Source organism: Myiozetetes cayanensis, unplaced genomic scaffold, assembly GCF_022539395.1.
Source record: "Myiozetetes cayanensis isolate MyiCay16 unplaced genomic scaffold, myiCay2020 scf7, whole genome shotgun sequence".
Lineage (NCBI taxonomy): Eukaryota > Metazoa > Chordata > Aves > Passeriformes > Tyrannidae > Myiozetetes > Myiozetetes cayanensis.
The window spans coordinates 13,738,630-13,766,029 of record NW_026087964.1 but is presented as its reverse complement, the minus strand read 5'-3'; the positions used below and the strand labels follow the sequence as shown (position 1 = coordinate 13,766,029).

Here is a 27,400-nt window from a genome sequence, read left to right as displayed (position 1 = left end):
AAAAAGAAAGATTAATGAACTAGGAGTAAAGTATTAGATGCTTAACCAGGTTTACTGAAGTGACATGAAGAAAATAATCATATAGAAATCCAACAAGTTTTCTGTTTTCCAGTTGGAAACTATCAACTTCATATCATGTTCAATTGAATATTTATTATATTTTATATTTTTGCATATTTTAAATAAATGTAATTTTGTAAGTAGTGGGAATGATAATAATCTGATTTTAGCATAAAAGCATGCTGTGCATAAAACAGGTACTTGTGAGAACAATTGAAAGCTCTACGTTTCCTGTGTTTATTAACCTAAAGCCTATTACAACTTTAGCTTGTGCACACTAATTAATTCTGATAAGGATATGGTGTAATGAAAGATTAGTTTTCCTGGGAGGGGACTTCTTTAGTTTATACCTTCCAGTGTGCCTTCCTAATAATCTCTTTCACAATTACTTCTCTAAAAGCAGTATAATTATTCCACTTCAATTAAATGCAATTATTTTCCTACAGCCCAAGCTCCTAAAAGGACCATCATGTAGACTATCCCATTTAAAATCTGGTTGGAATTAGAACTGTTAAGGATCAGTGAAGTTCAGCAAAACATACTTAAGATAATAATGTCATTCTATATGAAAATAATGGGCATAATGCTTAATAATAACCAAAATTAGTACTTTGAGACTAGAACTTGCTTCCACTAAAACAGAAGAAAAGGAAGCTAAGCAGGATAGAAAAATATAAATTTGGATTCAGTTAGACTCTAACAATATTTCAGACTTACTTGTATCCTTTGGGTGTCAAGATACACTTTGAATCATGCTGGCAAGGATTCAGGTTTGGAGCGCAGAAATCTAGTTTCTCCTCACACAGTTCACCTGAAATATAACGTATGTTGTCAATTCAGTGAAAACATCACAGTGACCTAAAAATAGCAGTTTCTATTTTAAAAGAAATGGCTACAACTTCTTTTATACACACTGAAATATGCATACCTCTTGATATAGTAATAATACCTTTATAAGAAATACTAATAAATAAATAATAACACAAATATAATAACAATAAATAATATCTGATAACTCATTTATAAAATATATATATGTCAATAGCAATCATCTATCCATGAATACAAATGATAATTTTGTAAAAAAATATTTTATTTACAATATTTATCTAGCTCTGCTGTATAGTAAAACGTGATTGAAACTCTTCTTGCTAGAACAAAAAAGCCATCAACAATATGCTTTTCTCTTACTTATGTCTAAGCACATTACATACAGAAATACCCAGATTTGCACTATCACTATAAGTAATCTATTACCTGAAAAAAACCTGTTAGTATCATTGCATGTCAATACAATTCCAATTATCCCAAAATGAAAACTTGTTTTCTACTTTTCCTTAAATATGACTCTCCATTTTTTGCATTTGTTAATGTACCATAATTATCTATAATCTGTTCTGTGAAAAGAAAAGAAGAAATATCTGTGTCAAATGTCTACCCTTTCCTGCTGATGGAAGTAGGGGTTCTAATTTTCAACATGGGCTGTATAATCTATAAAATATTTTAATATGGTTAAAAATTATTTTATTTGCTACTTTATCACAAGAAAACCCTCACAGGTTTGTAAACAGATCAACAATGTCTTGTTCCCTGACTAACTAATCAGATGATAGCATGGATAGTGCCCTTGAAAAGTTTATCACTGGTTTGTAAGACAGATATACTTTTTTCAGCATCCATATGAAGAATATATGCATAATAAACAGGTATAAACACTGTGCCTGCTGAATTCAGGGATTGAGGGGCTCACCAGACTCTAAAACTATGGAAGAAGTAGGGTTGTCCCTTGTCCTTTTGTCCAGTAATAAAACATGAACTAGCTGGCAAAGAGTACACCATAAGGAGAAAGAAAATGGCAGAAGAAAGCAGTGGATGAGCAGACACTCTCACTGCTCAAACTGAACTTTCCTTCACAGAGGCACAATATTTGGTATCCCTCAGTTTTACTTAGCTGAGCAGCAGTGGCTTGCTGGACAAATAAATGAAAACTTAAAAAGAGTTGAGGAACAGTCTATATTAAAGCAAGGATAGAGAAAAGGCAAAACAGTCTTTGAACCAGAGCAAAGACAGTTATGCTGGAAAAAAACACATTTGAAACACGTATGCTAAGTGTGATTAGGCGTGGGACCTCTACATCTCAAAAAATGAGAGGGCAAGCCAAAAAGCAGCTAGAAAAGTACTTTGCAGCCATCAAAAAGATCCAGACTGGTTCTAAACAAAGATTTAAAAGTAAAATAAAATAAATTAATAGCACATTCCCAACATGCAAGACGTGCATTTTTTCTACAAACCAAATAAAGATTTGAGTTGACACAAGCAAATGGCCTTCAAGCACAGGCCACTAAACAGCCTCAGGAAAACTGTCAGCAACAATGTGACTTAGTCAATATATGTAGGAAACTGAATACAGATCAAACACAGGACATGAGAATGACTAATACAAAGGATTACAATTCTATCCTCAAAGCCTCTTCAGGCTCTCAATAGAATTATTAGTCTGGAAACGTGCAACTGTTATGACTAGGTCAGTGCACAAAGAATCCTGAAATACCAGGGATTCTTTGCATCCCGTGATATATCAAACAAAGCCCAGATCCCTTTCTCATTTCAAAGGAGTTTGTTCAAACAAATACATACATAAGAGGTAGTAATTCTTCACCTAGCATTTAGTCAATTTGCAGATCTTGTAATAGCTAAAATCTGTTTAAAGGCCAGCAGTGTTTTAGAGTGACATATAAACATGGGAACAGAGAATTCAGATTTTAAGGATCATGGGAGTAGAATAAGCAAAAATTACTGTTCTTTTAACCCAGTTTGTGCTCATTCTTATGGTTTAGAAATGTATGTATGTGCTTACATATATTTGTTTATATATGCATATATATATGCATCTACACAAGTATCTTATTATGGCACATATTCTATATTAAATTACATGCAGAACTGAAAAATATATGACACCCCAATTACAAATAATAAAAATATGGCTTTACGGTACTTACAAGACTTGGACAAAAACACCTCTAAACATTCCCAAGATTATTAATTCTAACAGAATATCAGAGAACATCTGAAAGAGACACAATGAGTCTGTCTTCCAAGTAGGGCTGGAGGCTTGCTGTCTCTTTTACATTCACAGTTAAAGTTCAGTGAAAAAAACCCCAAAGTACCTAGGAAAAGAGTACTGAGGACTGGCATAATAGGAGCAAGCATTCTCACCATTGCTATCAACTTTACTGAACTGATTTTGTTAGAGGATACTAATTGGGCCACGAGTTAGATTATCATTGCACAAATTTCTGATATTTCTTACATGGCAAACAGCTTTATTGGGGAATGTCTAAGTCTCTCTCTGTTTTTGTAAATCCTACCCCAGGTACTTACAAAATACAGGATTCCTAAATTAGAGTACTCTCCACTTTAGTATTCATAGGTTGATGGCCCTAATATCTTCGGAACTACACTGAAAGCTAAGTGATCTCACGTGGGGTGCCCAGGGGCACTTGTAAAGTCTTAATTTCCCACTCAGAGCTGTGAATCCTACATAAGGACTGGAAATTTAGGTTTTAAACAGGTTTATAGTTTTGAAAAATGTACACTTCAAATCCTAAGATCAATGTTATGCTACCAGGCATACTGCAGCCAAACAGTTTGCAAACATCACCAGGTATTTTTGGCATTATGGTCAGGCTTCAAGGTGAGTACTCTGTAGAAAAGCACACAAAAGCAGGACTTCTTGTGCTGTGACAGCATAAAAAGAAGGAAAATTTCCCCTTGCATTTGCAAACTGCATGCATTGTGAAATAAGTCAGAATCATATCACTGGAGTTTCAGTTAAACAGTCTGTTAGGAAATAGGAAACAGGAACCAAGGAAAGAGCATGGTATACATCATGGTCATGCAGCAAAAGAATCATGTAAAAACCCTATGAACATAAAAGTTAGCTTTACTTAAAGTACAAACTTTAATTATAAAAAAAGAGTAGCAGTCATGGCAGACTTGTACACAGAATCAGTCAAAAAAAAGAAACCACAAAAAATTAAGGGTGGAATCCAATTATGTACATCAGATACACCATTTCTGAATGAAGATATAAATACCAGAAGAACAAACCAAAATAACAGGAGTGTAAGGTCTTGCACTGCTAATAGATAATATTAATAACTGGTAATATTAAAAATTGCTAATAGATCTGTATTCTGAATGGAGCATTTCCATGACCAAAATAAAACTGTTTCTGAAAATGTTAATAAAAAAGGTAAGTAAAATATGTGACATGGAATCTGATCCACTGAAGAACAAAGTTTCCTGGTAAAGAAACATCTCCTTCAGTGTATTGAAAAAATCATGTGTCATTCAGAATTTAACTGAGACAAGGTGAAAGGGAGAAATTAATTTTGTTGAAATGAAAGGATAATGATGAAAGTGAAACACTCATTGAAGGAAATATCAGATTTACTAAGTTAGGCTCCTTAACTGTACTGGAAGGAAATCTTAGAGAGTTCTCTGATTTGGGAAACATAATACAATGTTTAAAGAACATTCTTCAAAGTAATAAAAAATATTGTGAAACAAATGTCTCAATTCAAGGAATCTTGACATCAATGTGCGAGGACATTCTTTTATTCATCTAATAATATTGAAACTGATGCTTCTGTAAGAGCTTGGCTAAGTAATTAAGTTTTTGAAAGATGGGAACATTTCTATATGTAGGAAAATAAGCAAAAGACTCGTTTGTTTAAAAATAAGCAGTGGATAAAGTGTCAAAAATCCTGTGAAAAGCTTCCAAAGCTTAATTAGAACCAGCAATAATTCTTTTCATAAGACATCGTTCTTAATTAATCTAGGGAGTCTGGAGTCTGGTATGGAGTAGCGTTGAAACCAGTCGAACTCTTTATGGTCGACACAGTTCAAATGAACGCAACCCTCCAAGCTCAAGACAAATATTTACTGAGATTTTGCAGCTTGATATGGAATATGATGCAGACTTACAACCAGATGACACTACTAAATACTGAGGATGAATTGTATGCAGTCCTTGACTAGCTAACCAAAGAGCTAAGTTTGCTAGATTCACAGGTCAATTTTTGTTTCCTCTGTGTGTATTAATTCACTCTTACAACTTGACAAGATTATAAGTCACAAAAAAACCCCTGATCATAGAATACCATGTTGAAAGAGACTTCAAGGATCATTTCTTGGCAAAAGCACAGTCCAGACAAGATGGCCCAGCACTCTGTCCAGCTGAATCTTAAAGTGTCTAATGTTGCAGAATCCACCACTTCCCTGGGGAGATTATTCCAATGGCTGTGTTCTCATTGTGAAAAATTTCCCTCTTGTGTGTAATTGGAATCTCCTCAGGAGTGACTTGTACCCATTACCCCTTCCCTTTTCCACGTGACTCCTTGTAAAAAAGAGAGTCTCCATCTTCCTTGTTGCCATCCTTTTAAATACTGGAACAGGGTGATAGGGTCTCCCAAGCCTTCTTTTCTAAGGCTGAACAGACCCTTAACTTCGGATTTTCTAATACACGGACAAGAGGTACAACAAACAATGAGTAACAAGGCAATGAGGTGAAAAAGGACTTACAGTTCTGAATGAAGAGGAGAGCTCTAACAAAAACGGACATGGACTTCTGAATATAACAGCGCATTGCTAATTAGAGTTAAGCTTATGAAGAAACAAGTTTAAAATCATCCTTAAATCATTAGCAAAGGTGAGTATGATATTAGAAAAAAAACCTAAAGACAGAATGCAAAAGCAGCAATGGTCCGATTTAATTATAAAAAGTCAGGTTTTGGCTAGAAGACTTATGCGCTGTTCCAAAGCCAAAATAACAACTATCTTTCACAGATTTACTGGTGTAATTGCCAGAATAGAAGGATTTTATATGTGTACTTCTACATCCATTCCAGCTTCTGAGATTGGTTGTGATATACTGTGAGTCAGCTTCTGTAGTGTTTATGTTATATCAATTAGGTATTACTGTCTGACTCTTTGACTGGAGGTCTCTGTTTAATTACTTCTGACTCAAATAGCCAATAGAGCACAGAAGTGGTTGGTGTCATTTAACAAACTATATACAGAAAATTTCCGCAAATGTCTTGAGTTTGATGTACAATGTAAATTATTTAAGTTCTTGAGCTCACTATTCAGAAAAGACAAATAAAAATATCTATGAGATATATATCTATATGAGAGACAAAGTTGCTTAAAATTAACAAAACTTTACAGTCTCAGTAGGATGTGGTTTATAACCATAAACCTGAATATTTTTTTTTTTAATTTAATGTTAAGAGTCAAATTGCTGGACTGTTCCTATCTTTCACCATTGTGTAAATCTTTACAGCCATCCCCCATGCTTGTGGATCTCAGTGTAAGATGGGGCCTATTTAGTTTAACATTTCTAGTTGTTTTACATATGCAGTTTGGTGACAACAAAGAAATAGCAACTTTGAGGCAGGTAAGCTTTAAGACAAGTAAACAAGGACGGATCATAGACTAGAACGACCAGTGATCAAACTAGTAGCAGGTAGCTCAGCTTGCCAAGGATATCATGTATATTTCCCCTTTATGAAAAGGCAATAAAATTACTTTATAACTTGAGCTTTTAATATAGAATAGTCATTTCAAGTATTTTAAGGTAGATGAAATAGAAAGTTTTACAAGTGATGAAAAACAAGAATAGTAAAGGTATTATTTTATTCAATGAAGCCGTAATGTGTAGTTCTTACAAGAATGAGGATTATGATCCCAATTTGATGAAATAATTAAACTTTTTATCAAGTTTGACATGACGTGATTTGATTTTGATTACTTGCATGCTTAAATTTTTGGAAGGTACTCATTTGACTACCACGTGAATTGAAAGTAGTAATGTAATTCCTTTATTGCAGTGGCAAGAAGGCTGTGTCTAAAGCTTGCCTAAACTGAGATAATTAATTAAAATCACCCTTTATTTTCCTATTACCATCACAAGTCTGTCATGATAAAACTGACTGATCCTCCAAGCACCTTATAGACTATCAATGAATTTCATGTTCAGCTGGTAAGCTAATAAAAGTATGTATTACGTACATAACTGCTTAATTTTGGAGTTGAACTTAGTTCACATCCCCTGAGTGTTTGATAATTTGTTTGTGAGGATTTTGTTCTTTCTATAATCAGTAATTTTAATATAATTCACACTTCTGTAATACACAAGGAAAATAGGAGACTACTATTGCTGTCCAGATAATAATAAAATGCAAATACAGCCATATGTCTAAATCAAATGCAGCTTTAAGTATGGAAAGCTTGTGGTTGGAATCACTTTCTGGAAATGTCTTGTACTCTGCATCAGTTACAGACAAAATTTAGGCTCTGAGTTTAAGTTTTAAGAACTATTCATTGGATGTCTAAATTAACCAGCATAGATGGTATAATTGCAGCCATGCTCAACATGTTATTTCATGGATAATGAACATAATTAATACTAGTGAAGTATTATATTGCTTTCTAGACTGAAAAATATATTTATAAAATTAAATTAATGCTAAATACAGTACAAAATGATTCATATGCTTTTAAAACTAAATATGCAACTTCATAAATATGTTTTCATTGATTATGTTAGCTTGCAGATTGCTTAAATGATGAGATTGCACAGAAAAGTTGAGGTAATGGCCTCGATGGTAATGATGTTGTGTCAGGGGAGGTTTAGGTTGGATATTAGAAAAAGGTTTTTCACCCAGAGGGTGGATGGGCACTGGAACAGGCTCCCCAGGGAAGTGCCAAGCACCATAGCACCAAGCCTGACAGAGTTCAAGAAGTGTTTGGATGATACCCTCAGGCACATGGTGTCACTCTTGGGGATGGTCCCATTCAGGATTAAGAGTTGGACTTAGTGATCCTTGTGGGTCCCTTCCAACTCAGCATATTCTGTGATTCTGTGTGATCTCTGTTAGTGGGATAGGTGCTAGGGAAAAAATTGAAAAAAATATATCAAAAATCAGAAACACTCAAAGTTAGTGGGATAAATCTCTCCAGATTACTTTTCTTCTACCACAGCCTGAGATTAATAAGGTAATTTCAGATTCTTTAGATATTTACAGTAAAAAAAGACCATAGAAATGATGAGCAAGAAGATCGACATTTTATATTCCAGTATACTTTCTAGTACCAAAATCTAATTAATCAATTAAAGTGAAACAGCACTATAAAACAGGAATATATTAGAATGGAACCAAGGGATGTCTTTAAGGTGAAGAAAATAAATATTTCAGAAGGTCACAATGTAAACTTTTTTGTTAGTCCTATCAGTGGCCGCACAAATTTTTAATACATTTGAAAAAAGACAATGAATATAGTATTAAAGTACTCCTGCACAGCAATCTACATCTTCAAAAACATTCTTTTGACATGTATTGACAGCAAGAGCCAAGTGCCTAATTTGAGCATTTGCAGTGAGCTTTCTAAATTATGTTTATACACAATTTATTTGATCATTGGTAAGAACTGAAATCCATGCACCTTTAAGGAAAGGAAAGTGAGAAACCAAAGTAAGTGAAAATAGGCTTAAAAGACAACTGACCTTTTTCCACTTCATTCAGATTAGCAGCTTGCAGTGACAAAGACAGAAGAGACAAGAGACTTTTTACATTGTAATACAACAGCATAGCACATTAAGCTAATGCACAACTACAGCAGCAGAGAGGTTGATATAGCAAAATGAAGCAAGCTTCAAAGTCTCACCTACAGCAGAGCAAAACAAATGGAAAGGTAAGAAGTACATGCCACCGGTGGCATAAGAAAGGTTTTACTTCTGAATCAGTTAGATCTGTGATCTAATGACTGATGACAATGAGCAAGAGAAATGATCATCTGTAACCTATAGAATACACATAAAATGGCCTGAAGTTCATAGACTGAGGTTGAAATAAAGGAGATGGTAATGTTAAGAGAATAGAGAGATTAAAGAGTGCAGGACATAGTGAGGTATTTTAAATGTTGGTTTGGGTTTTTTTTTTCCCCTTAAGTTTTGATCAGACATGAGAGTGCCCATTGATTCCATTTGCCTACTGTTGTTTCACAGTTACAGTCTGTGATCTTGAGAAAGCTCACAGCATAGTGCAAATACCATTCTTTCTCTTTCCGCCTATAACTACGGTGGCAGCTGTAAAACTTAACTGAGGCAGAGAAAAATGGACTCCTGATTCTCAAGCAACATAAGCTTTTTTAATTTCTTTTTTAAAAATCAACACTGCATAATTGAGAAGTGTTGATTTTCAAAGGATTGTTAGAAAAGTCAAAAAGAGACTGGTAGGTTTTACACTGTAACATTCACTGCCCTCCATGTGAAAATAAAACGTTATGTAAGAATGATTCACATTTCATACCAGCAGGTTTAAGATGACTTCTCCCTTATACTGTGCCACTGAAATGTAAAGCATATTTGCAGATAACTGTTCACTCAGAAAAATATTCTGGGCTGGTGCACTTCCATATTGAGTACATATATGCTGTGACATCTTGAACACAGACAATTCAAAGTATTGTCAACAGAATTAAAAGAGAGCAGGACAAGCCCACAGTGGCATTTTCAAGGTATATATACTGAGCCAGTCTTCAGCAACTTACAGTTCAGGGACTTTGTTAGCTAGACATAATATTTTTGAATTTAAAAATATTTTTATAGACTGAATATGTAGCCTGTTTTCCTGATTGTTAACCTACTTTTGCCCAGCTAGTCCATGGATTCATTTAGGGAAAAATATCTTTCATAAAAAAACCACATTAGAAATATGTATGTCTGATTTTAACCTGTTAGAACAGATACCAAAATCCAAACGTTTACAAGGTTCCTCATGAAAATCACTCTATACATACTTGACAGAGATTCTGTTATTTATCTTTCAACGCAGGCTATAAGCCAGAAAAAAAAGCTTCTATAAATAATTTGGTACCTCATACACACTTGAGGCAACTGTATGATTACTTTATATTCTAAACACTGCTCTTTCTAGATCGTGATGTGTTCAGACTACTGCCAGTCTAATTCTTAATATTGAAGGTTATTTACTATGCAAGATAAAGGATGATAGATGTGAGGACTCCTTTACTAACTCATTTTCTCCTTACAACTAATCTCTAAAATCACTTAGGATGTCATGCATTGTGTCCTATTCTCAGATGCTTTTTAAGATAGACAGTATATTGTATTATTAGGTACTGCATTCTATACAGTGGAAAACTTGAACTTTGACCTATTTTTGTTTTGACCTATTTTAGAGCTGGTGAGAAGATTCTCACCTACTCACATTTCCTACTGACTTCAGTAGCGATTATGCGTAGGCATTGCATCTGTAAAAGCAAACTTCTTTTTCTGAAAGAAGTACAGTTAGCAAACAAAAACACTTGCCATGTAAACTCATAGTATTATTCTGGTAGAATTATGCACAGTTATGAAACAAATTTAGAAATACACTTTCTTGTATTTTGACTAAAGAAGCACAACTGCAATACAAATATAAAAAATGTTATCAATGTTTATTATATCCTTTTTGCTCTAATGTATGGAAAGTGTATAGAGAAACGCTTGAATTTTTGTTTCAATTGTAAATTTAAATTTTATATTTCATTTACAATACTCCAAAAATGCAAGAGGCACACTTAATCAAAGTTTTCGGCTAGCACATGTAAAAAATCCTTTGAATCCACTCCATGGATATTTAATAAAAAGGAATCTTTCCCATGGCATACTATTAATCCAGCAAGCTATTAAGTCTAGCAGTTTAGGGCACCCAGAGCAAGGCTGAAAATGAAGAAATGAATGACATGTAAAAACACCTGCAAAGCTGCAGAGGAGGAATGCACTTGCAAAGGAACTATCTTCTATCTGATAGATATATGAAGCCTCTTAGCATGAAGCCACTGAACAGGAATACTGGACTGATGTGACTTTGCTTTGCATTCTTCCAACCTGCACAAAAGAATGTCTGATCCCATTTTTAGAGGAGATAGTAACTGATCCCAAGGGAGTGAAGCTGAACTCACATATGCCTGAAATATTAGTTGTAGGAGAAATAGAAAATACTTGTCTCTACTTACTGACGCTGTTACCTGTTATTTTTTTTCCAAGGCTTGAATTATGAATTCCACCAAACATTTATGGATGAATACATATAATAGATTATGAAGTTGTATTTCTTATATTTGTGTTTTATCATATTCACTCACTGTGCATTACCAAGATTTAAATACTGACGTTAAATCTGAATACCCTAAAACATTGGAGCAATCCAACAGGCTGTAGAACTAATGACAGGAACACTTTGGATGAGAAAAGAGTGAGCTGAGTTTTCAAAAAATGAAATTAATCCAGGAGTTCACCTCTCCTCACAGTTTTCCAGAGCTCAAATTTTACTGATTGATTAAAGCACATATACAGGATGAGTGTGTAGAGTTAATTCCCAAGTTATGGTGGACCTTATATTTCTTTTTTATGCATTTCAAATCACAGTTTTATGAATTTAAGCTCTATGTTCTCCAAGAGGTCAGTTAGCTGAGAGAAAATAGATCTGTCTAGTTAGAAAAACTATAAAACAGATCAATGCAAACAATAGATCCTACTTCCTCTGTGCTGCTCTTCTAAATATCCTCCATTGCTGCAGAGACAATGACAGCAAGCCAGAGATCTTCTGTCTCAAAGAGAAGGGAATACTTTGGCTTGGCTGCCCACTGATAGAAAGAAATAATTAGACACTTGTCTTTGTTTTCTGTGCAGGAAGCATCACACTCTGTATTAATATTTCTAACAGGGGGCAGGAAAGCATCCAAGGGTGCCAAATACACTGTTCCCACTGTTCTGGCACAGACAAATCCTTTTCTACCCTTTTAGTAAAATGAGATTTACAGGATAAAAGCAAATATTTTTCAGATTTCTACAGCTACAGAGGTCCTTCACTGGTGCGTCTAGGCAAACAGTAAGGAGGGGCACATTTTGAATGACCTTTTAAATATAAAAATGCCTTAATTTCAAAACTAATAAAGGAATTAATGAGTGGACATTAAGTCTACTTTTGACTACGAACCATACAGGAGAAAAATATGGAGGGAAACTTGGCCTTAAGGCAGTTGTAGAGTAACTAATAATTCACCTGCAAAGTGGAAAATATCTGCTAGGAATTCTTGAATTGCCTGTGCTTTCTCTTATACTCCTACCTGTATATTCAGGTGGACAAAGGCAAGTATAGTTATTAATTCCATCCACACAAGTAGAATTATTTTCACAGTCATTGTCTTCACAGTCATCAACATTTACTTCACAGTTTTCACCTTCAAATCCATCTGCACAAGTGCACCTGTAATACAGGAAACAGAATAACCACATGCACATTTTAGCTGGGGAGTCTGGACAAGGAACTCTGTAATTAATAGGTACAATAATTTATAATCACTAATCCATAACAGAACACATTTTATATAATGTAAAAAACTCCCACATAATAAATGTTACTAAAATATTTTTCATATTTAAAATTAGAGAAAAAAGGCTTCTAAAGTCATACCTTAATCTTTAGTATAAGGAACATTCATGGAACATTCCTTTTGAAAAGCATGCTACCTTTATATTATAAGATTATATTTCTTATAGAAAGTGATCCTTTTCGTTTTCTAGTTAAACACATGGAAAAGACTGAAATTAGGGATTAGTATGTAATGGTAGTATTCCACTTCTGTTCAGTTAAATGCACCAATATAAAGCTCTCTTTAATGTTTCATGCACAATACATGCATTCATATAAAAAACAAAGCCTGTATAGACTCTGTGAAGCAGTAATTTATTTTTTGCTTTTAAGCATTTTTATGCAAAACCAGCACATCAAAATAGGTAGTAAATGTAAAAGTCACTCAAACATGACTATACATACATTTTCTCGTAATTTGCACTTTCTGCAATTTCTCTCATAATTTCTGCAGCTTTCATTATGAGATTGCTTTGATTTTCAAAATAGGTAGTGTTTAAACAAATAAATGAAGAAGGTAAAATTCTGAGGCATGACTATGGCAATTTAAATCCTTGAGGCATAATATTAAGATGTATATGCTTATTTTTTAATAGAAAACTGTTCAATCTTTGGGCAGAATTTGGATTAAAAATAAGAATAATGTCATAATGAATTGCAAGATAATGAGTTATATCTTTTTGTAGTGTCATTTCTAACAAGCTTGAGGTGTAGATTATTAAATGACTAATAATTTCACATAAAAATGCTAAAGAACTTCATTTCATAATTCATGAAGTACATCTGGAGTAATTGTACTGTGTGATTAAATAACTCAAGATTAAAAATGCTCACAGCATGTTTATCTGCTGGCATAGTGAGTTTCAAATGAATCATTAATTTTCTGTTTCACTGGGATTTACATTTTATCATTTACATGCTGTCTGTTGAAGTAATACATACAACAACAGATGAATTGTGAGATTTTTTTCAGCAGGGATCTAGCTAGCTATTAATTAACATAATGGAGTCAATACTATGTTGTCTTGACCTGATATGCCTCAACTAATCACAATCATTTGTTATTGTTTTTAATAGATTAAGAGCTTTAGAAGCTTTCCAAGGATGGCAAAATATTCTGAAACACGTGCCCTTGTGGTGCACTAACCATCAAACACAAAGAACCTCGAGATTAACACCAAAATTATTTCAGCATATAAAATGCAGTAGTTTTCCACCCTCATTTAACAATTAAAAAAACGTACCAGAAACCATCTTTTTCTCCTTCTTTCAAATGACAAGTTCCACCATGGTGGCAGGGGTTACTAATGCAAGCATGAATGGGAATATCACAGTCTTGACCCTATGCAAGGAACAACAATTATAACGTAAGAAGAAAATACAGACACTAGTGGAAGAGTGCTGAAGGAAATGTACAGGTTGTTAAGGAGAAGCTTAAATTTCATTGAGCTTTTTCCTTTTCATGCCATTCCTACCTTGAAACCATATGGGCATGTACATCTGTAGAAGTCAACTGGATCATTGTTGCAGGTTCCATCATTTTTACAGGGATTTGATAAACAGGGGTTACACTTTGCAAGAATATTAACATCCACAGGTCCTTAAAAATACAAAATGGATAGTCAGAAAGAAGTAACTATTAATTTATATTTGACAGGATCTATCTGCCATGTCACTTTAAATTTTAAAATAGAGTTCATATTTTAGACTTTGTGGTGTTTCTATATGAAATGAAATGCTGCACTGTCCTTAATTCTTTTGATGTGAACAAATAAGTTTGGGATTGGATTTTTGGTTTGTCACTTCTTTTTTTCTTTAAGAAGCTGACACGAAAGTGACTCCTATATCCCTACTCTATGAAAGCTGTACAATTCTGATCCATGATGATTACCTTCCCTTCATATCAACAAAATAAAGGATACAATTTCAGCTTTTGTTTCATTTGGGGGTAAAAGTTGCCCGTGAGAAAATGGGCTATCACAGTTTGCAATCCTTCCCTTTGTGGTGTTATTGAGAACACTGCTTCTAATGCATTTTTGTGTTAATTCATTTTTTATCTGCAGGATCACAGGCATTCCAAAATGAAATGGTAAAACTACCTGTAAATTTGGTGAACCTCTACAGACTTCTTTAAAGTCTGTAATTTAAACCGTATTTTCCAAGCTGTCTCACAATAAATAGCTCTATATTGTGCCTTTCTCCCTTATGAGTCAGACATGGTTCTGGCATTACAGAATTAGCTAAGCCCACAAATTATGCAAACCATACCATGAATCTATGTGCAAAGGAAGACTGCAACCTATGCTTGCAGTCCAGTTTCTTATATTAATTATTAGGATGACAGAATTCAGAAATTAATATTGACAAGTCTCTAAGTTTCAGAAGTCAGACTTAGAACTTTGGCCTACACAAATCTTACCTCTAATATATAAATATTTTTAGATATTTATTTATATTTCTGTTGTTTTACAATTTTACAGCCATTACATGGTGAATTTTCAAGTTAAGAGCCATGTTTTTTAAATCTTTTTTTTGTCAAACAACCAAAGAAATCACTGGTTATTTGTTAAAAATTAGACACCCCCTGTTTATAAATAAGGATTAATTTTCATAAACTTTTTAAGTTTGATTACTGTAACATAAAACAAGTGACTTTGCCAACCTATTAAGAAAATAAACATACATTCTCTATCTCCAGCTCTACTGCCTGATGACATTACTGCCTCCAGCTTGATTTCAGATTCCCCCTATGAAAACTCCCTCTTCAATTATCCACAGGGGAACTGCATATTTTAAGGAATAACCAGTGATTTCTTCTAACTAGACAAAAAAACCCTGGGACTTACTAGGGCAAATGCCTGATTGCTCCTTAAGAGGTTTTGCACAAAATGAGCCAAACTGTAGAGTTTTCCAAGCAAAAAGGGCTTTGCTGAGATATGGAGCTTTATTCTATTTTTAAACTTAGATTGCTTGACTTTCTTCTTTTATTTTTCAAATTAATCTTAGATAAGTCCTTGTAAAGGAGCTGGCATGGAAGGAAGCCATGTGATTGTAAGGATTCAGTAGAGAATATCAGCCAAGGAGCAGCCAACTTTTTTTTTTTTTTTTTAATGTGCAGTTGCTGCTAATCTTCTGTGACACAGCTTGTAAGCAGGACACAGTAATATGTGATAACGTGTATTGTCTAAGCTACAACTGTATGGATCATTGACTTTTTTTGTCTTCATGACCTTACTTTAAGAGAGAAATCTATACCTCGTTAAAGTAGCTATTAGACCAGCCCACAGGAGAGGTAGAAAAGTTGAAAAAAACATCATAGAAGCAAAATCTAGAAAGTTCTGACTGTACTCTGGACTACTGCTGATTATTGCTGAAGTTTATTAAGGTGTTCTGTGAAAAAAAATAAGGTGCAAGAGGCACATACTTAAAAATTTGTAAATCTGTGCTGTAGCCTGGGAGTCAATCCTTCCTTCTGTTTATTTTGAACATCATATTCTCTTTTTTACTTTTCATGGAAAAAAATGCTAATTAATTGGTATGAATTAAAAAACATTCAGTCATTTTCCCAAATGGATTAGTGATTTAAATTTCATTTCAAAAACAGAAACAGAAAATGGGAACTTAATTCTCAGCAAGATAGTAAACAACACTATCTGATTTTGTACTGTGTTTATTTCAAACTATTATGTATGTAGTATCCAATACAAATTAATATTTTGATTTATCATTCTTCAGTTGTAAGATCAAAAAAAAGCAAAGGCAGTTCTGGAACCTATTTTCATTTTCACTATACTGTTCCTTTCCTCTTTCTGCTCGCATATGTTAAAAGACTTGTATATGAAAAAGAACTTGCTTCACAACCTATTGTTTAGTTTTTCATATTGTAGACATATATGTTCTTGAATAAACCCTAAGTGGAAAAAAAAATTTCTTCTGTAACAGTGAAAAACTAATAGTATTTTATTGACAAACACAGATATACACATCTACGTGCAAAATTATGTGAAATAATAATTTCAGTTAGATAATTTTCAGACCTCAAACCCAGACTCTGAAAATAACAAAATGGTTCATACAATATGCTAAACAATATATCATGAATAGTAAGCTGTAAAATCATCACGGGGAAAACAAACAGTAAACATGCATGTCTTAGGAAAGAAGTCTGCTTGAGGTACACAAAAGGAAGGTCAGAAGGTCCATTCTTAATAAGATCACCCATTTCAGATCTACTTACAACCTTACCTGGTACCAGAAAACCACAAGGCCCTGGAATCTCTAGAAGCAGGGCATGGATGGTAAAGAAGCAAAAGTAAAAGATTGAGAAGCTGTTAGAGGCCACATGAAAGAAGAGAGAAAAAAAAGAGAGGAAAAAAAAGAAGAGAGAAAAAAGAGAGAAAAAAAAGAAGAGAGAAAAAAAAGAAGAGAGAAAAAAAAGAAGAGAGAAAAAAAGAAGAGAGAAAAAAAGAAAAGAGAAAAAAAGAAGAGAGAAAAAGAAGAGAGAAAAAAGAAAAGAAGAGAGAAAAAAAAGAAGAGAGAAAAAAAAGAAGAGAGAAAAAGACAGACAAAGAAAAAGGGATAGAAAGAAAAAAGAAAAAACCCACCCATAAGCATAGAAAAATAACTGAAAGAAGAAAATGTTAAGAGATGATTCCCCAAGTAAAAGAATTATTAAAATTAGATTAAGGTACAGTGATTTTATGGAGCTTTACAACTGAGATGAGACTTCATTTTAAAAGGCCATTTTCATGGGGAACTATGCATTATGCAGGTAAAATCTGAGCACCGACTTCACTTGCAATTGAATCCATAAATACCAAAAGGAGGGAATTACACATTACTCTTTTCCTGTAAATATATGTACAACAGCAGCCCATCAACAGATATTCTGAAAACAGCCCTCTCACTCATAGCCTAAAATTATGGTTCTAATAGGAATATAGCATCTTCCTAATTTCTATTATTCAGCAATTCATTTTCAAGTAAAAGATAAAATTACTTATCTTTGAGTGACAGACACATAATGTCTTAGAGGGCCATCATGTTATTGAAAAGTTGCTGATTTGCAATCTGCAATTATAAGGATCTTCATAGGACAGTAGAAGAAAAACTGTTTTCTCTCAAAAGTAACCATAATACTAGATCTCCACTCTTGGAAGTGAAACAAATACACAGTTCTTACCCTGCATAATAATATAAAGGATATTTTCTGATGGGCAAGAAGGAGTAATAAATACTCTCTGGATTGTCTGACAGAAGCATAACAATGATTGTAGGCAGGAGTGATGCAGTTTTTAAACCTGTTAGAGCTGGAAAAAAACTAAGCAGGTCCTTCATGTCCATACAAATATTATTTCACTTTTATCCCTACAACAGTGTGCAATAAGACCATATCTGCAATAATGTTTAGTGGATGTTTGTAAAGAAAATACTCAGATTGGCCAGTAAATGTTCTATGTAAAAATGTTCTATGTAAAATCAGGCTAAGAGACTATGCAACAGATGAGTGTCATATGCAATGAGCACTGGCCTGACCTCAGAGATGGACTGCTGAACAACTGCAAGAGGATTTGGAGGGTCAAAAACTTCACTGGCATTACAAGATGGGTTCCAGTGGTTTTTGTTCACAAAAAAAAAGTTTCGGACAGAAGGTCTAAGGAGAAGACTAAACACTGAGAACATGAGAAGACTAAATAGGCTGAACATGCAGTAAAGAACAACTTTAAAGGAGACAAAATCTGACAAAGTCTCACTGCTTTTTTAAGATCAAAATCACAAGGGGTTTAAGCTCACATTTAAAGATACACTAACAGATGAATAAATCAAAACAGCTTGGAGATTACCTGAGACACTGAGAATAAGTTAATACAAGATTAAAGATCATATTTATCCATATATTTATCCAATGCCTATGAGCTTAGTAACGGTTGACAATTTTTTTTTTAATTGGGGTTTCAATATTTCCAAATAAGGACCATGAAAAATGAGGTTGCAGCAGCAGTTTTGAGTATTTTCAAAATACTTAAGAATGGAGAAATGACTGGAACAGAAAAAGATTAAATAGTACACAAACCAAGTTCTCCCTCGATGTAAGTAAAAAAGGTACTTTTATAAAAAGAAATAGTACCGTTCAGAAAAAGAATCTAAGAATTGACATTAATATGAGTTGTGATATAAATGCCAACAACACTGGCACCAACATGGGCATAAACATCCTGAGAAACCTGTCTCATTTAACAATGTTTTAGAATGAGACTTTCATAGAGATTATTTATAGAGATTATTATTACTCCTTTATCTACTTTTTTCTTGTTGCCTTTTTTTTTTTAATATATTTTCTTCTGAAATATAAGAGGAAGCATTCTGGAAATACTGATGCATTTAATTTCAGACTGCAAGGAGTACAGATGTATTTACAGTTTTTACTGTAAATGGTTGGAAGGAAAAAAGCCAAGGGAAGTGTAGATGTTGAAACTGTAGTTCATGACTGAGGCAGAACAAAGTACATTTGTACACCATATACTGAGAAATACTGTACTGCAAATCCAAAGACTTTTTTTCTCCATCTGTTTTAAAAGATATAGGCATTGAAATCTTTAAAATAAATGCAGTTCCTGAATGGAACCAATGGCCACATCCCTAAGAATGGAGGAGTAATGATGACAAGGTTTAGTGAAGATGCTATAATAAATGTATTTAGAGCACACAAAAGTCTTAATTCACAGATCAACCGTTTGTAAAAATTCAAAATTGACACTTCAAAGAGAAAAAAATGGCAACAGTACCTTGGCAAGTAAATTTCTTAGAAGGAGTTGTGAGAAGAAGTTTATCTGCCATTTCTCCAGGACCAGCACAACGTGCAATACCAGGTTCTTTGTATTCTGATTTTACCCAGTCAGATAGCCACTGCATGTTGCAATCACAATAAAGAGGATTTGCTCCAATAGCCCTATGGAAAACAGACAAATGAAAAAGGGAATCGAGTTTTAAATGGTTACTTTTTAAAAGAGAATCCAGAAAACAGGTTGGTAAAAAAACGTTTGAATTACAAACCTACTCTCCCACCACAAAAATGCCTATAAGAGCACCAAGTGTCTGGATTTGGGTTCTGGATTAAGAAGTGATAGTTCTATCGGTAAACTTGATCCAGAAACCTCACTATTCTTAACTGTATTAGGTGTGAACTTCGGTGAGCTTATACTAACTAGCTCTGTTTCACCATTGGTATGTAATGGCAAAGATCAGCTGCAGGAACAGAATGAAACTGATACTGGGAAATTGAGTTAGCAAGAATAATGTGTTTCTTTTGAAGCAGCCAAGGCAAGTCCACAGAGCTGCGCCCTGATATTTTTCCTTTTCACTTTATGGCTTCCAGGGGGGTACAAACCATCTGTTTCTGAGCTTCCAAATTTGATTTAATTATTTCCTTTTTGGAGCTCTCCCACTGAACTCACAACTATGTGCAGAATTCTGTAAGAGTTCTCTGCCGCACAAGTAAATAAACTACCTTATCCTAGCTTTGTGGTAGTTCCATAAGAATTACCTCATTTACAAAAGTACATCCATTTCTTTAAATTATGATCTTTCTAATTTTTTTAATTAAATAAAATTTAGCTGGAGATTTTCAGAATTAAGTTCTGTAACAGCTTTTTAAGTATTCATTTTCTCTGCTAGAAACTGTAAATACTCTTAAAACTCTGAGAACAATGAGACATTGTGTAGTTAATTTGGAGGACAGAAGCATTGTGCTATTCTATAAAGATGTAGTTATGTTCCTTCTAAGAAATACAATAATCATAGTACTTTCAACAGATAATATCGACATGTGCCAACACTGTCAAATGGCAGTATCAGAACATCCTTCTTCTCCAGATGTTTTAGTACTTTTTTTCAGATTTTTCCACAGCTTTGGATCAGTGGGTCTTCTAGAGCTACAGGAAATTCGGTGGCAAGCAAAGCCAATAGAAACTACCAGTGCCGAAACACTCTTTTCTGCCCCACTGAGCAGGAAGGCCTCTCATGATTTTGCTACATTACAGCTGAACTCAAGAAAATATACGTATTTGTTCAGTCAGGCTTAAGTCAGAGCAGTAACAAAAATAAGACTTAGTGACAGGGAACTTCCCATGCAAGGAGAAACCTAGAATTTTTCCACTCCATATATACAGGAGTCAACGGCAGCCTGAACTGAGATAACACAACTGCCCTGCTAAAATCAGAATGTTAGCAGCCATTAAGAAGAGAACACCAGCAATAACAATCAAACTGACGTAAATTTTACTCATACTTCATGCAGATAAGCTAGTTGAATAGTAGCATTTCAATGAATTATCAAGAACTGAAAGCTTAATCAGTATCAAATTTCTGAGTAATGTCCAAAAGTGAATTACAAATAGATAACTAGATTTTTAATAACTGCAGCTGTTCAGAAACTTAAAATCCCAGATATATCTAAAGGTACTAGTCAACTTATTCCTTATAAACACAACAAGATTTGCAGAAGGCAGCTTGTTCTAATCTAGGTTCCCAGTGAAAATTAAAAACTGGAAAAGCTCCAACTATATTTTGAAATCAGATGTCATGTGTTTAATGTCAACTTAACAGACACCAATACAGAATCACAGAATAATTTAGGGCACTCTGGAAATCACCTAGTCTCACCTCCTGTGCAAAGCAGGGCTACCTTCAGTCAGGGTTGCTCAGGGCTGTGTCCAGCTGAGCAGTGAAAATCTCTAGGGATGGAGATTCTCCTGCTTCTTTGGGCAACCTGTTCCAAAGCTGAACCATCCTCACAGTGAAGAATCTTTCATTACATTCAATCAAATTTTCCTTGTTGCAGGTTGTGATGGTTTACTCTTATTCTTCACTGTGCAACTCGGAGAAAAGAACTATCTCCAACATTGCTGTAATTCTCAAAGGCTTAAAGATTATTAGATAGCTCCTTGGCATTCCCTTCTCCAGGCTAGATAAGCCCAGTTCCTGCAGATTCTCCTCACAGCTCACACTGCTCATCCCACGCTGCTTTGTGCTGGAGAAACTGAACACATATTTCAGATGTGGCCTTAGGAGGGCCAGAAGGGAGTGATCAGTCCCCTGGCTGCTCACTTTCTAATTCAGCCCAGGGTGTCCTTAGCCTTCATTGCCATTAGGGCACATGGCACAAAAGTTCAATCTGCAGCCCAGAAGCAGGCCCAGGATTTTTCTCTGGCTAGTCCCCTGCCTCTAGAGATGCTTGAGCTTCTTCCAGAGAAGTCCTTTGCAATCTGTCTTTGATTATAGGAAATTTGCTAAACATAACAAAAAAATACACTTAACATCTGAATACTCACAGGTGTGATAATGCTGAAAGATCATTAAAAGCTCCTTCAGGAACAACAGAAATATCATTGCCATGTAAAGACCTTAAAAAGAAAACAAATACAACAATATATATGCATAAAAATCAACTGGCTAACTTGGCAAATTTCATCTTCTGTAAACAGTTCTCAGTTTTTCACATTGTTTTCTTCCAATTTCAGTTCCTTGGTGTTTCCAGCCGTTCAGAGTTTTTTTTAAGCTCTAACTGGTACTTGTAATTTGATTTTTTGCATCCTGAATTTTCATAAGAAATGTAAATACTGCGATTATTTTAAAATTAACAAATAGAAGTTAACAAAGCAGGAACACTTCTGCAAAGTACTGGTCAGATTTAGAGATAGATTTAGAAGAGTTATTAATTCTTTTTCTGCAACTCCCTGAAATTCTCATTAATTATGTTCATATGTTCTTTTAAATCTTTCATGGTTTTGTCGAAAATACAGGTATTGACTGTTCATTACTATAAGTATTAAGGCTGTTGTCCTAGTTTGATAGTAGAGGTAGAGAATGAAAGACTTCATTAAGCATCAATACTGGGAATAATGTCATCTCTCCTGTAGCAAACCTGCACAAAAATATCACTCCTTTTCTATAAATTCATTCAGTTACATGAATATCTAACATATAAAATTATGGCTCTTGAAATTATCCATACTTATATTAAATAACTGAAGTTATGAGAGCACACTTAAATAATGCCATACTTGAGACATTTAATCCAACTAAGCTCTTAAATGGATATAAATTACCCAAATGAAAGCTGAAATTACATGTTCTACTGGGGACTTTTGAAAAAGATTTTTTGCAGGTTTTTTTCTTAATGACAAACTGAAGCTGTAAATTAGACTGACTGTTCTTTATTTTCCTTTGTCCCTTTCTGTGGCCTTTCAACCATGTTTTTCTTAGTGGTAAAATGGAAAGCTTTCTTGGAACCAAAAAGTAATGTTATTGTTTTTCAATAGTTAACCATGATGTCATTGTTTTGGAAATACTCCCACATTAAATGAAACAAGACAGAAAGAAATTTAGTGCTGGAATAAAATATTCAAAATTCAACTGCTAAACCCTTTCATATATACTGATAGAATTTATGCATATGGCATTTGTACTAGACCTTAGTGATTATAACAAGGAAGAACATAACACAAAAAAAAGAAATACAGCCAACATCAAAAAGCAGAAAAATAAAAAGTGTATGTCTGTATATAAAATGTTCTCCAGGGTCACAGAACTTCTTGTAAAGCATTTTGAGATTATAATTCCCAAGAATGAAGCCACTTATATTTTTAAGGCTATGTATTTATCACTTCTCAAATATCTGACAAGTTTTCAAAGCTACAAACTTCCTACAGATCTGCTATTTGCTGTACACAAATAAAAATTCTGTAAAATAGCAGTGATTAAAAATAATACTTACAACAACCTAAGTGATTTCAGTCCATCAAAAGTCCGTGCGGGGATACATCTTAAGCGGTTGTAACTAAGAATTCTGAAAACATATAAAATACGGTCACCAAGTATATCAGTCATTCAGTAAACAATGCAGAGCATGACCAAAATCAGCTTTTGCACACATAGCTAGTTAGGAAACGAGTTATTTTACAGCCTCCAAAATAAGCAAGCTTTAATATCAACTAAATGCCCAGCTTTCCCAAGACAAAAACCCCCACTGTAATGCTTTCAAAGTCACTGTTACATGTTTAAACTTACAAGGTGAGCAGCTGAGTCATGTTGCTGAAGCTCTGATTAGAAAGAGTGCTGATTCTGTTGTTACTTAAATCTCTAAAAAATAAATTCAGAAATTCAGACCTTAAAATGACTGCCTCAGTCCTGAAACACTGTAAGTTAAACTGACAGACACATTATCTTTATTAGTAGAAGTAGTATCATCACTGATATCAATATTTAAAGCAGCACCTAATTTTATTTTCACATGCCATATACAAGCCCAGCAATTGTTTAGCTTGATCACAGAAAAGCATTTTCATTTCAACACAGATGAAAGCAGCCCAATGCATTCTTATACAATAGCAAAGTCCATCATGCTACCAAGTTAATAATGCAATCCTACATTAATTCAAGTACAAAAAGGAAAGTGATGTTTTAAAGTGGAAGCCATTCTAGTCATGTCCCTAATGACACCTGAGTAAAGATCATCTAATACTCTACTTAACACTTACGTGCTGAATACATTCAAGCCCAGAGCTATTACTGTAAAGAATTCTATCTAAGATTTATAGAGAAAGCCTTAACATCTTTCTTCATCAATATTCTAATGAATAAAATCTAAAGCACAAGTATGATGAGAGCTGGAGTGGTATGCTGGTAGCTTCATAGAAGCTGTATTAAATGTGAATACTGACTGTTCTTTATTTTCAAATTATGCTTTTATTTTCATTTTATGTTGACTATTTCACTATTGCTTACTGTATTTTGTGGTGAAATACTGCCTTTGTTTCTGAGGGGACCTTGATATTTTAACTTAATAGCATGGTTGAATAGATATGCAATACACATATTTCTCTGCTTGAAATTCTCATGAAAGATAAATGACTCATAACAATAAACATATTAGGCAAGTATAATAAAGCTATTCAAAAGAAAAAGAAAAAGTTAAAACAAACAAATTTCCTTGTTAATCTGGAACTCAGGAGACTTGTATGTATTTCTTTGGCCACGAAAGGACTATGCATAGTGGTCTTGTTTTACAAACACAGCTGAAGAACATTCTCAACTTCGTAACAACAGTGTGAGGAAAAATTCAGAAGAATTTAAAATAATGTGCCCCACAGGTCTTATAAATGGAGACTGTTAATACTCATTTGCATTTTATTTATTGTTCAGCTCTAATTTATTGCATTGCATTTGCCTGCTAAATTGTTTGCGTGAGTTTTGTGATTAGGAGGTAAAGTTACACAATTTCTGGCTGCAATCATGAAGACTAGACCATGAGTACTTAATCTCTGTGATGGAAGCCTTGTCACTTTGCTTCTAATTAACCTCATCTCTAGACATATATCCAGTCTCCACTGATACTCTTACTGCACACAGTCCACTATTTCTAATACAGAGGTTCCAAAGTACATATTTTATGTGTGCTGCAAATTAGATCTTGTATAACTTCCCTAAACATTTTCAAAAGATTTCCTACAGGTTCTACACTGGATGCATTTGAGAATACTGCAAGGGTTTTTTTTCCTGGTGTTATTTGAAAAACAGAATATTTGTAAAATACTTTTACTTTTTTTAAAAAAATTTTTGATTGTGACTGTTTTTGTCTAGCATGAGGTAAATAAATTAAATCAACCTCTTGTTTTTGAATGCCAAACCATTTTCAAATTTTGCAGCAAAGCTCTAAACCCACTCAAAAAGAAATTTAAGGGATTCTGCTACTCCCCTCTCCTTTTCATTCTGATTGTAATGAAACCACAAACTGCTTTCAGAGTGTAACACAGTTCAACCTCAGCTGGTATAAATTTTTATAGTCCTAACAAAGACCATGGAATTACAGCCACTTACATCTACGTCTTCCTGTTTCTCTCACTATACACTTAGAAGGTACAGAAATCATATTCATACGATTCATGAAGTAGAGGTAATAAATTTTAGAGCAACTAATGATTTGCCTCAAGTCACATAGTGAGTCAGCGATGGAGTTGTCAGTAAGGCATCTTAGACGAGCTTTCTTCTTGAGACATGAAAACCACATACTGTGGTAGAAACAGAATATGTGGCATTCCTATACAAAGCATAGAATGGAGCAAAGCATATCACTGAATGCTTCTTGTGTAAATTAAATCATTCTAGTGTTTTCATGAGCTGTGTTAGAAAATGCTGTATTACCCTAACACCTTACTCTAATTACCCTGACTTTATAAGATCTTATGTCTCTTTTGCGGGTAACTATAATTTCTGGTTATTTACTTTGTGATGTAATCACTGGAATGAAATACCCCTCTTCACAAAATGTGACCAAGTCTATTATACATAAGAAGTGATAAGTAGAATAAAACATCCACAGTTATAAAACATGGTTGGGTATTATATTTGCTGAAAGATATGATACATTTTATAGGCTTTTTCTTATACATAAAATCAGGTATAATTGAGTAGGGTATTTTGGTTTGTTTTGTTTTTAATTCCAGTAGAGAAAGTTGCTCTAAAACTACTTACATGAGTGTTAAATGCTTGTAGTTGGAAAGCTCTTTAGGAACAAGGGTAAACTGATTTCCATCCAAATAACTAAAAGAGGAAAATAAAAAAATAGCATTATGTATTTCATTAAAACAGTAGCATCTTCATCCACTTATCTCAGAATCCAACAGTAAAGTTAATAGCAAATGAACACATACTATATCTGTTTTATAAGAAAACTTGCTTACAAATTTTGGTTTTTAGAGACACAACTGAGGATCTGCAGCCTAAGATCCAAATGCTTCTGTATCATATATATTTAATAATATGAAGACTAATAAACCCCAACTCTTACATAATAGTTTCTATTATTTCATAAAGACTCTGCAAAGTGAGGTCTTTATCATCTCCATTTCCCACATATCTACAGCTGGAAAGTAAATCTGAGTTCTGCAAGTCACATTAAGTGTGGATTTTGAGCTCACGTAAATAGAAACAGATCCTTACATTAAAAAGATAGTCTTTTACAGCTGAAACAGCAAGGTCTGGTCTTAGCTCTAACAGCAAATTCATTTGTCATGCCTGTAGTTCAGGTCACCTTCCCTAATTTATTCCTGTATCCCATGATACATGAGTAATTAACATACCACAATCCTATTCCTATGGAGTATGTGAGGGACTAAAGACAGTCATCATTTTCTCTTCACTGGAAAAGTTAGATTCCCCCCCTTGTAGGTTCACAGCTCCTCTATTATATTGCTCACTCTTCTCTCATGCTCATAATTCTCAATAACAGACTTGTTCATCCTTAGTTAATGGGTACAGAGCCATCCAACTGTATCAGCACCCGCGTTACAGGAAAAGGAAGGCAACAAGCCTTGCCTAAAAAGCTCCCTGCGTGCAGCCAGACATAGCAAAGGAGGAGTGGAGGAGTTCTTCATGTAACCAGGGAAAGTAGTTTAGAGATGATAAGAAGTGCTGAATCTACCTGGTTCTTTGAAATGAAGCAGAGTGTGGCAAGAAGATTAAAGGTCTTTAGTTTCTCAACTGGAGTAAATGACTTGCTGATGGTGGTATTACTTATGTCTCCCGAAGCCCAAGTGAAAACTACACCCTCATTATCCCAATACCAAGAAGATATTTTAGCCATCCAAATACTTGGAACATGCTTGAGTTATGAGCATTTTGTTGATAGAGATATTTTTAATTTTATTTTGAGCTTAATGTCTTTATGTATGCTGCAACATCTTTGGAAACTTTTCTCTTAACTAAATGGATGAGCTGACACTCAGATAAACTTCATGAAATAACCATCTACATCTAAAAGAAAAAACTCTTTCTCT

General features: G+C 34.1%; 1 protein-coding gene across 1 annotated transcript in view; it reads right to left on the bottom strand.

The window, feature by feature from the left end:
- Nucleotides 1-27,400, bottom strand: part of SLIT2 (slit guidance ligand 2) — a 265,416-nt gene that overhangs the window by 23,173 nt on the left and 214,843 nt on the right. Inside the window, 9 exon segments of the mRNA XM_050338763.1 lie at nt 778-871; nt 12,262-12,401; nt 13,811-13,908; nt 14,042-14,166; nt 19,352-19,515; nt 21,896-21,967; nt 23,341-23,412; nt 23,634-23,705; nt 26,097-26,165. Coding sequence (XP_050194720.1) covers nt 778-871; nt 12,262-12,401; nt 13,811-13,908; nt 14,042-14,166; nt 19,352-19,515; nt 21,896-21,967; nt 23,341-23,412; nt 23,634-23,705; nt 26,097-26,165 — 906 coding nt within the window.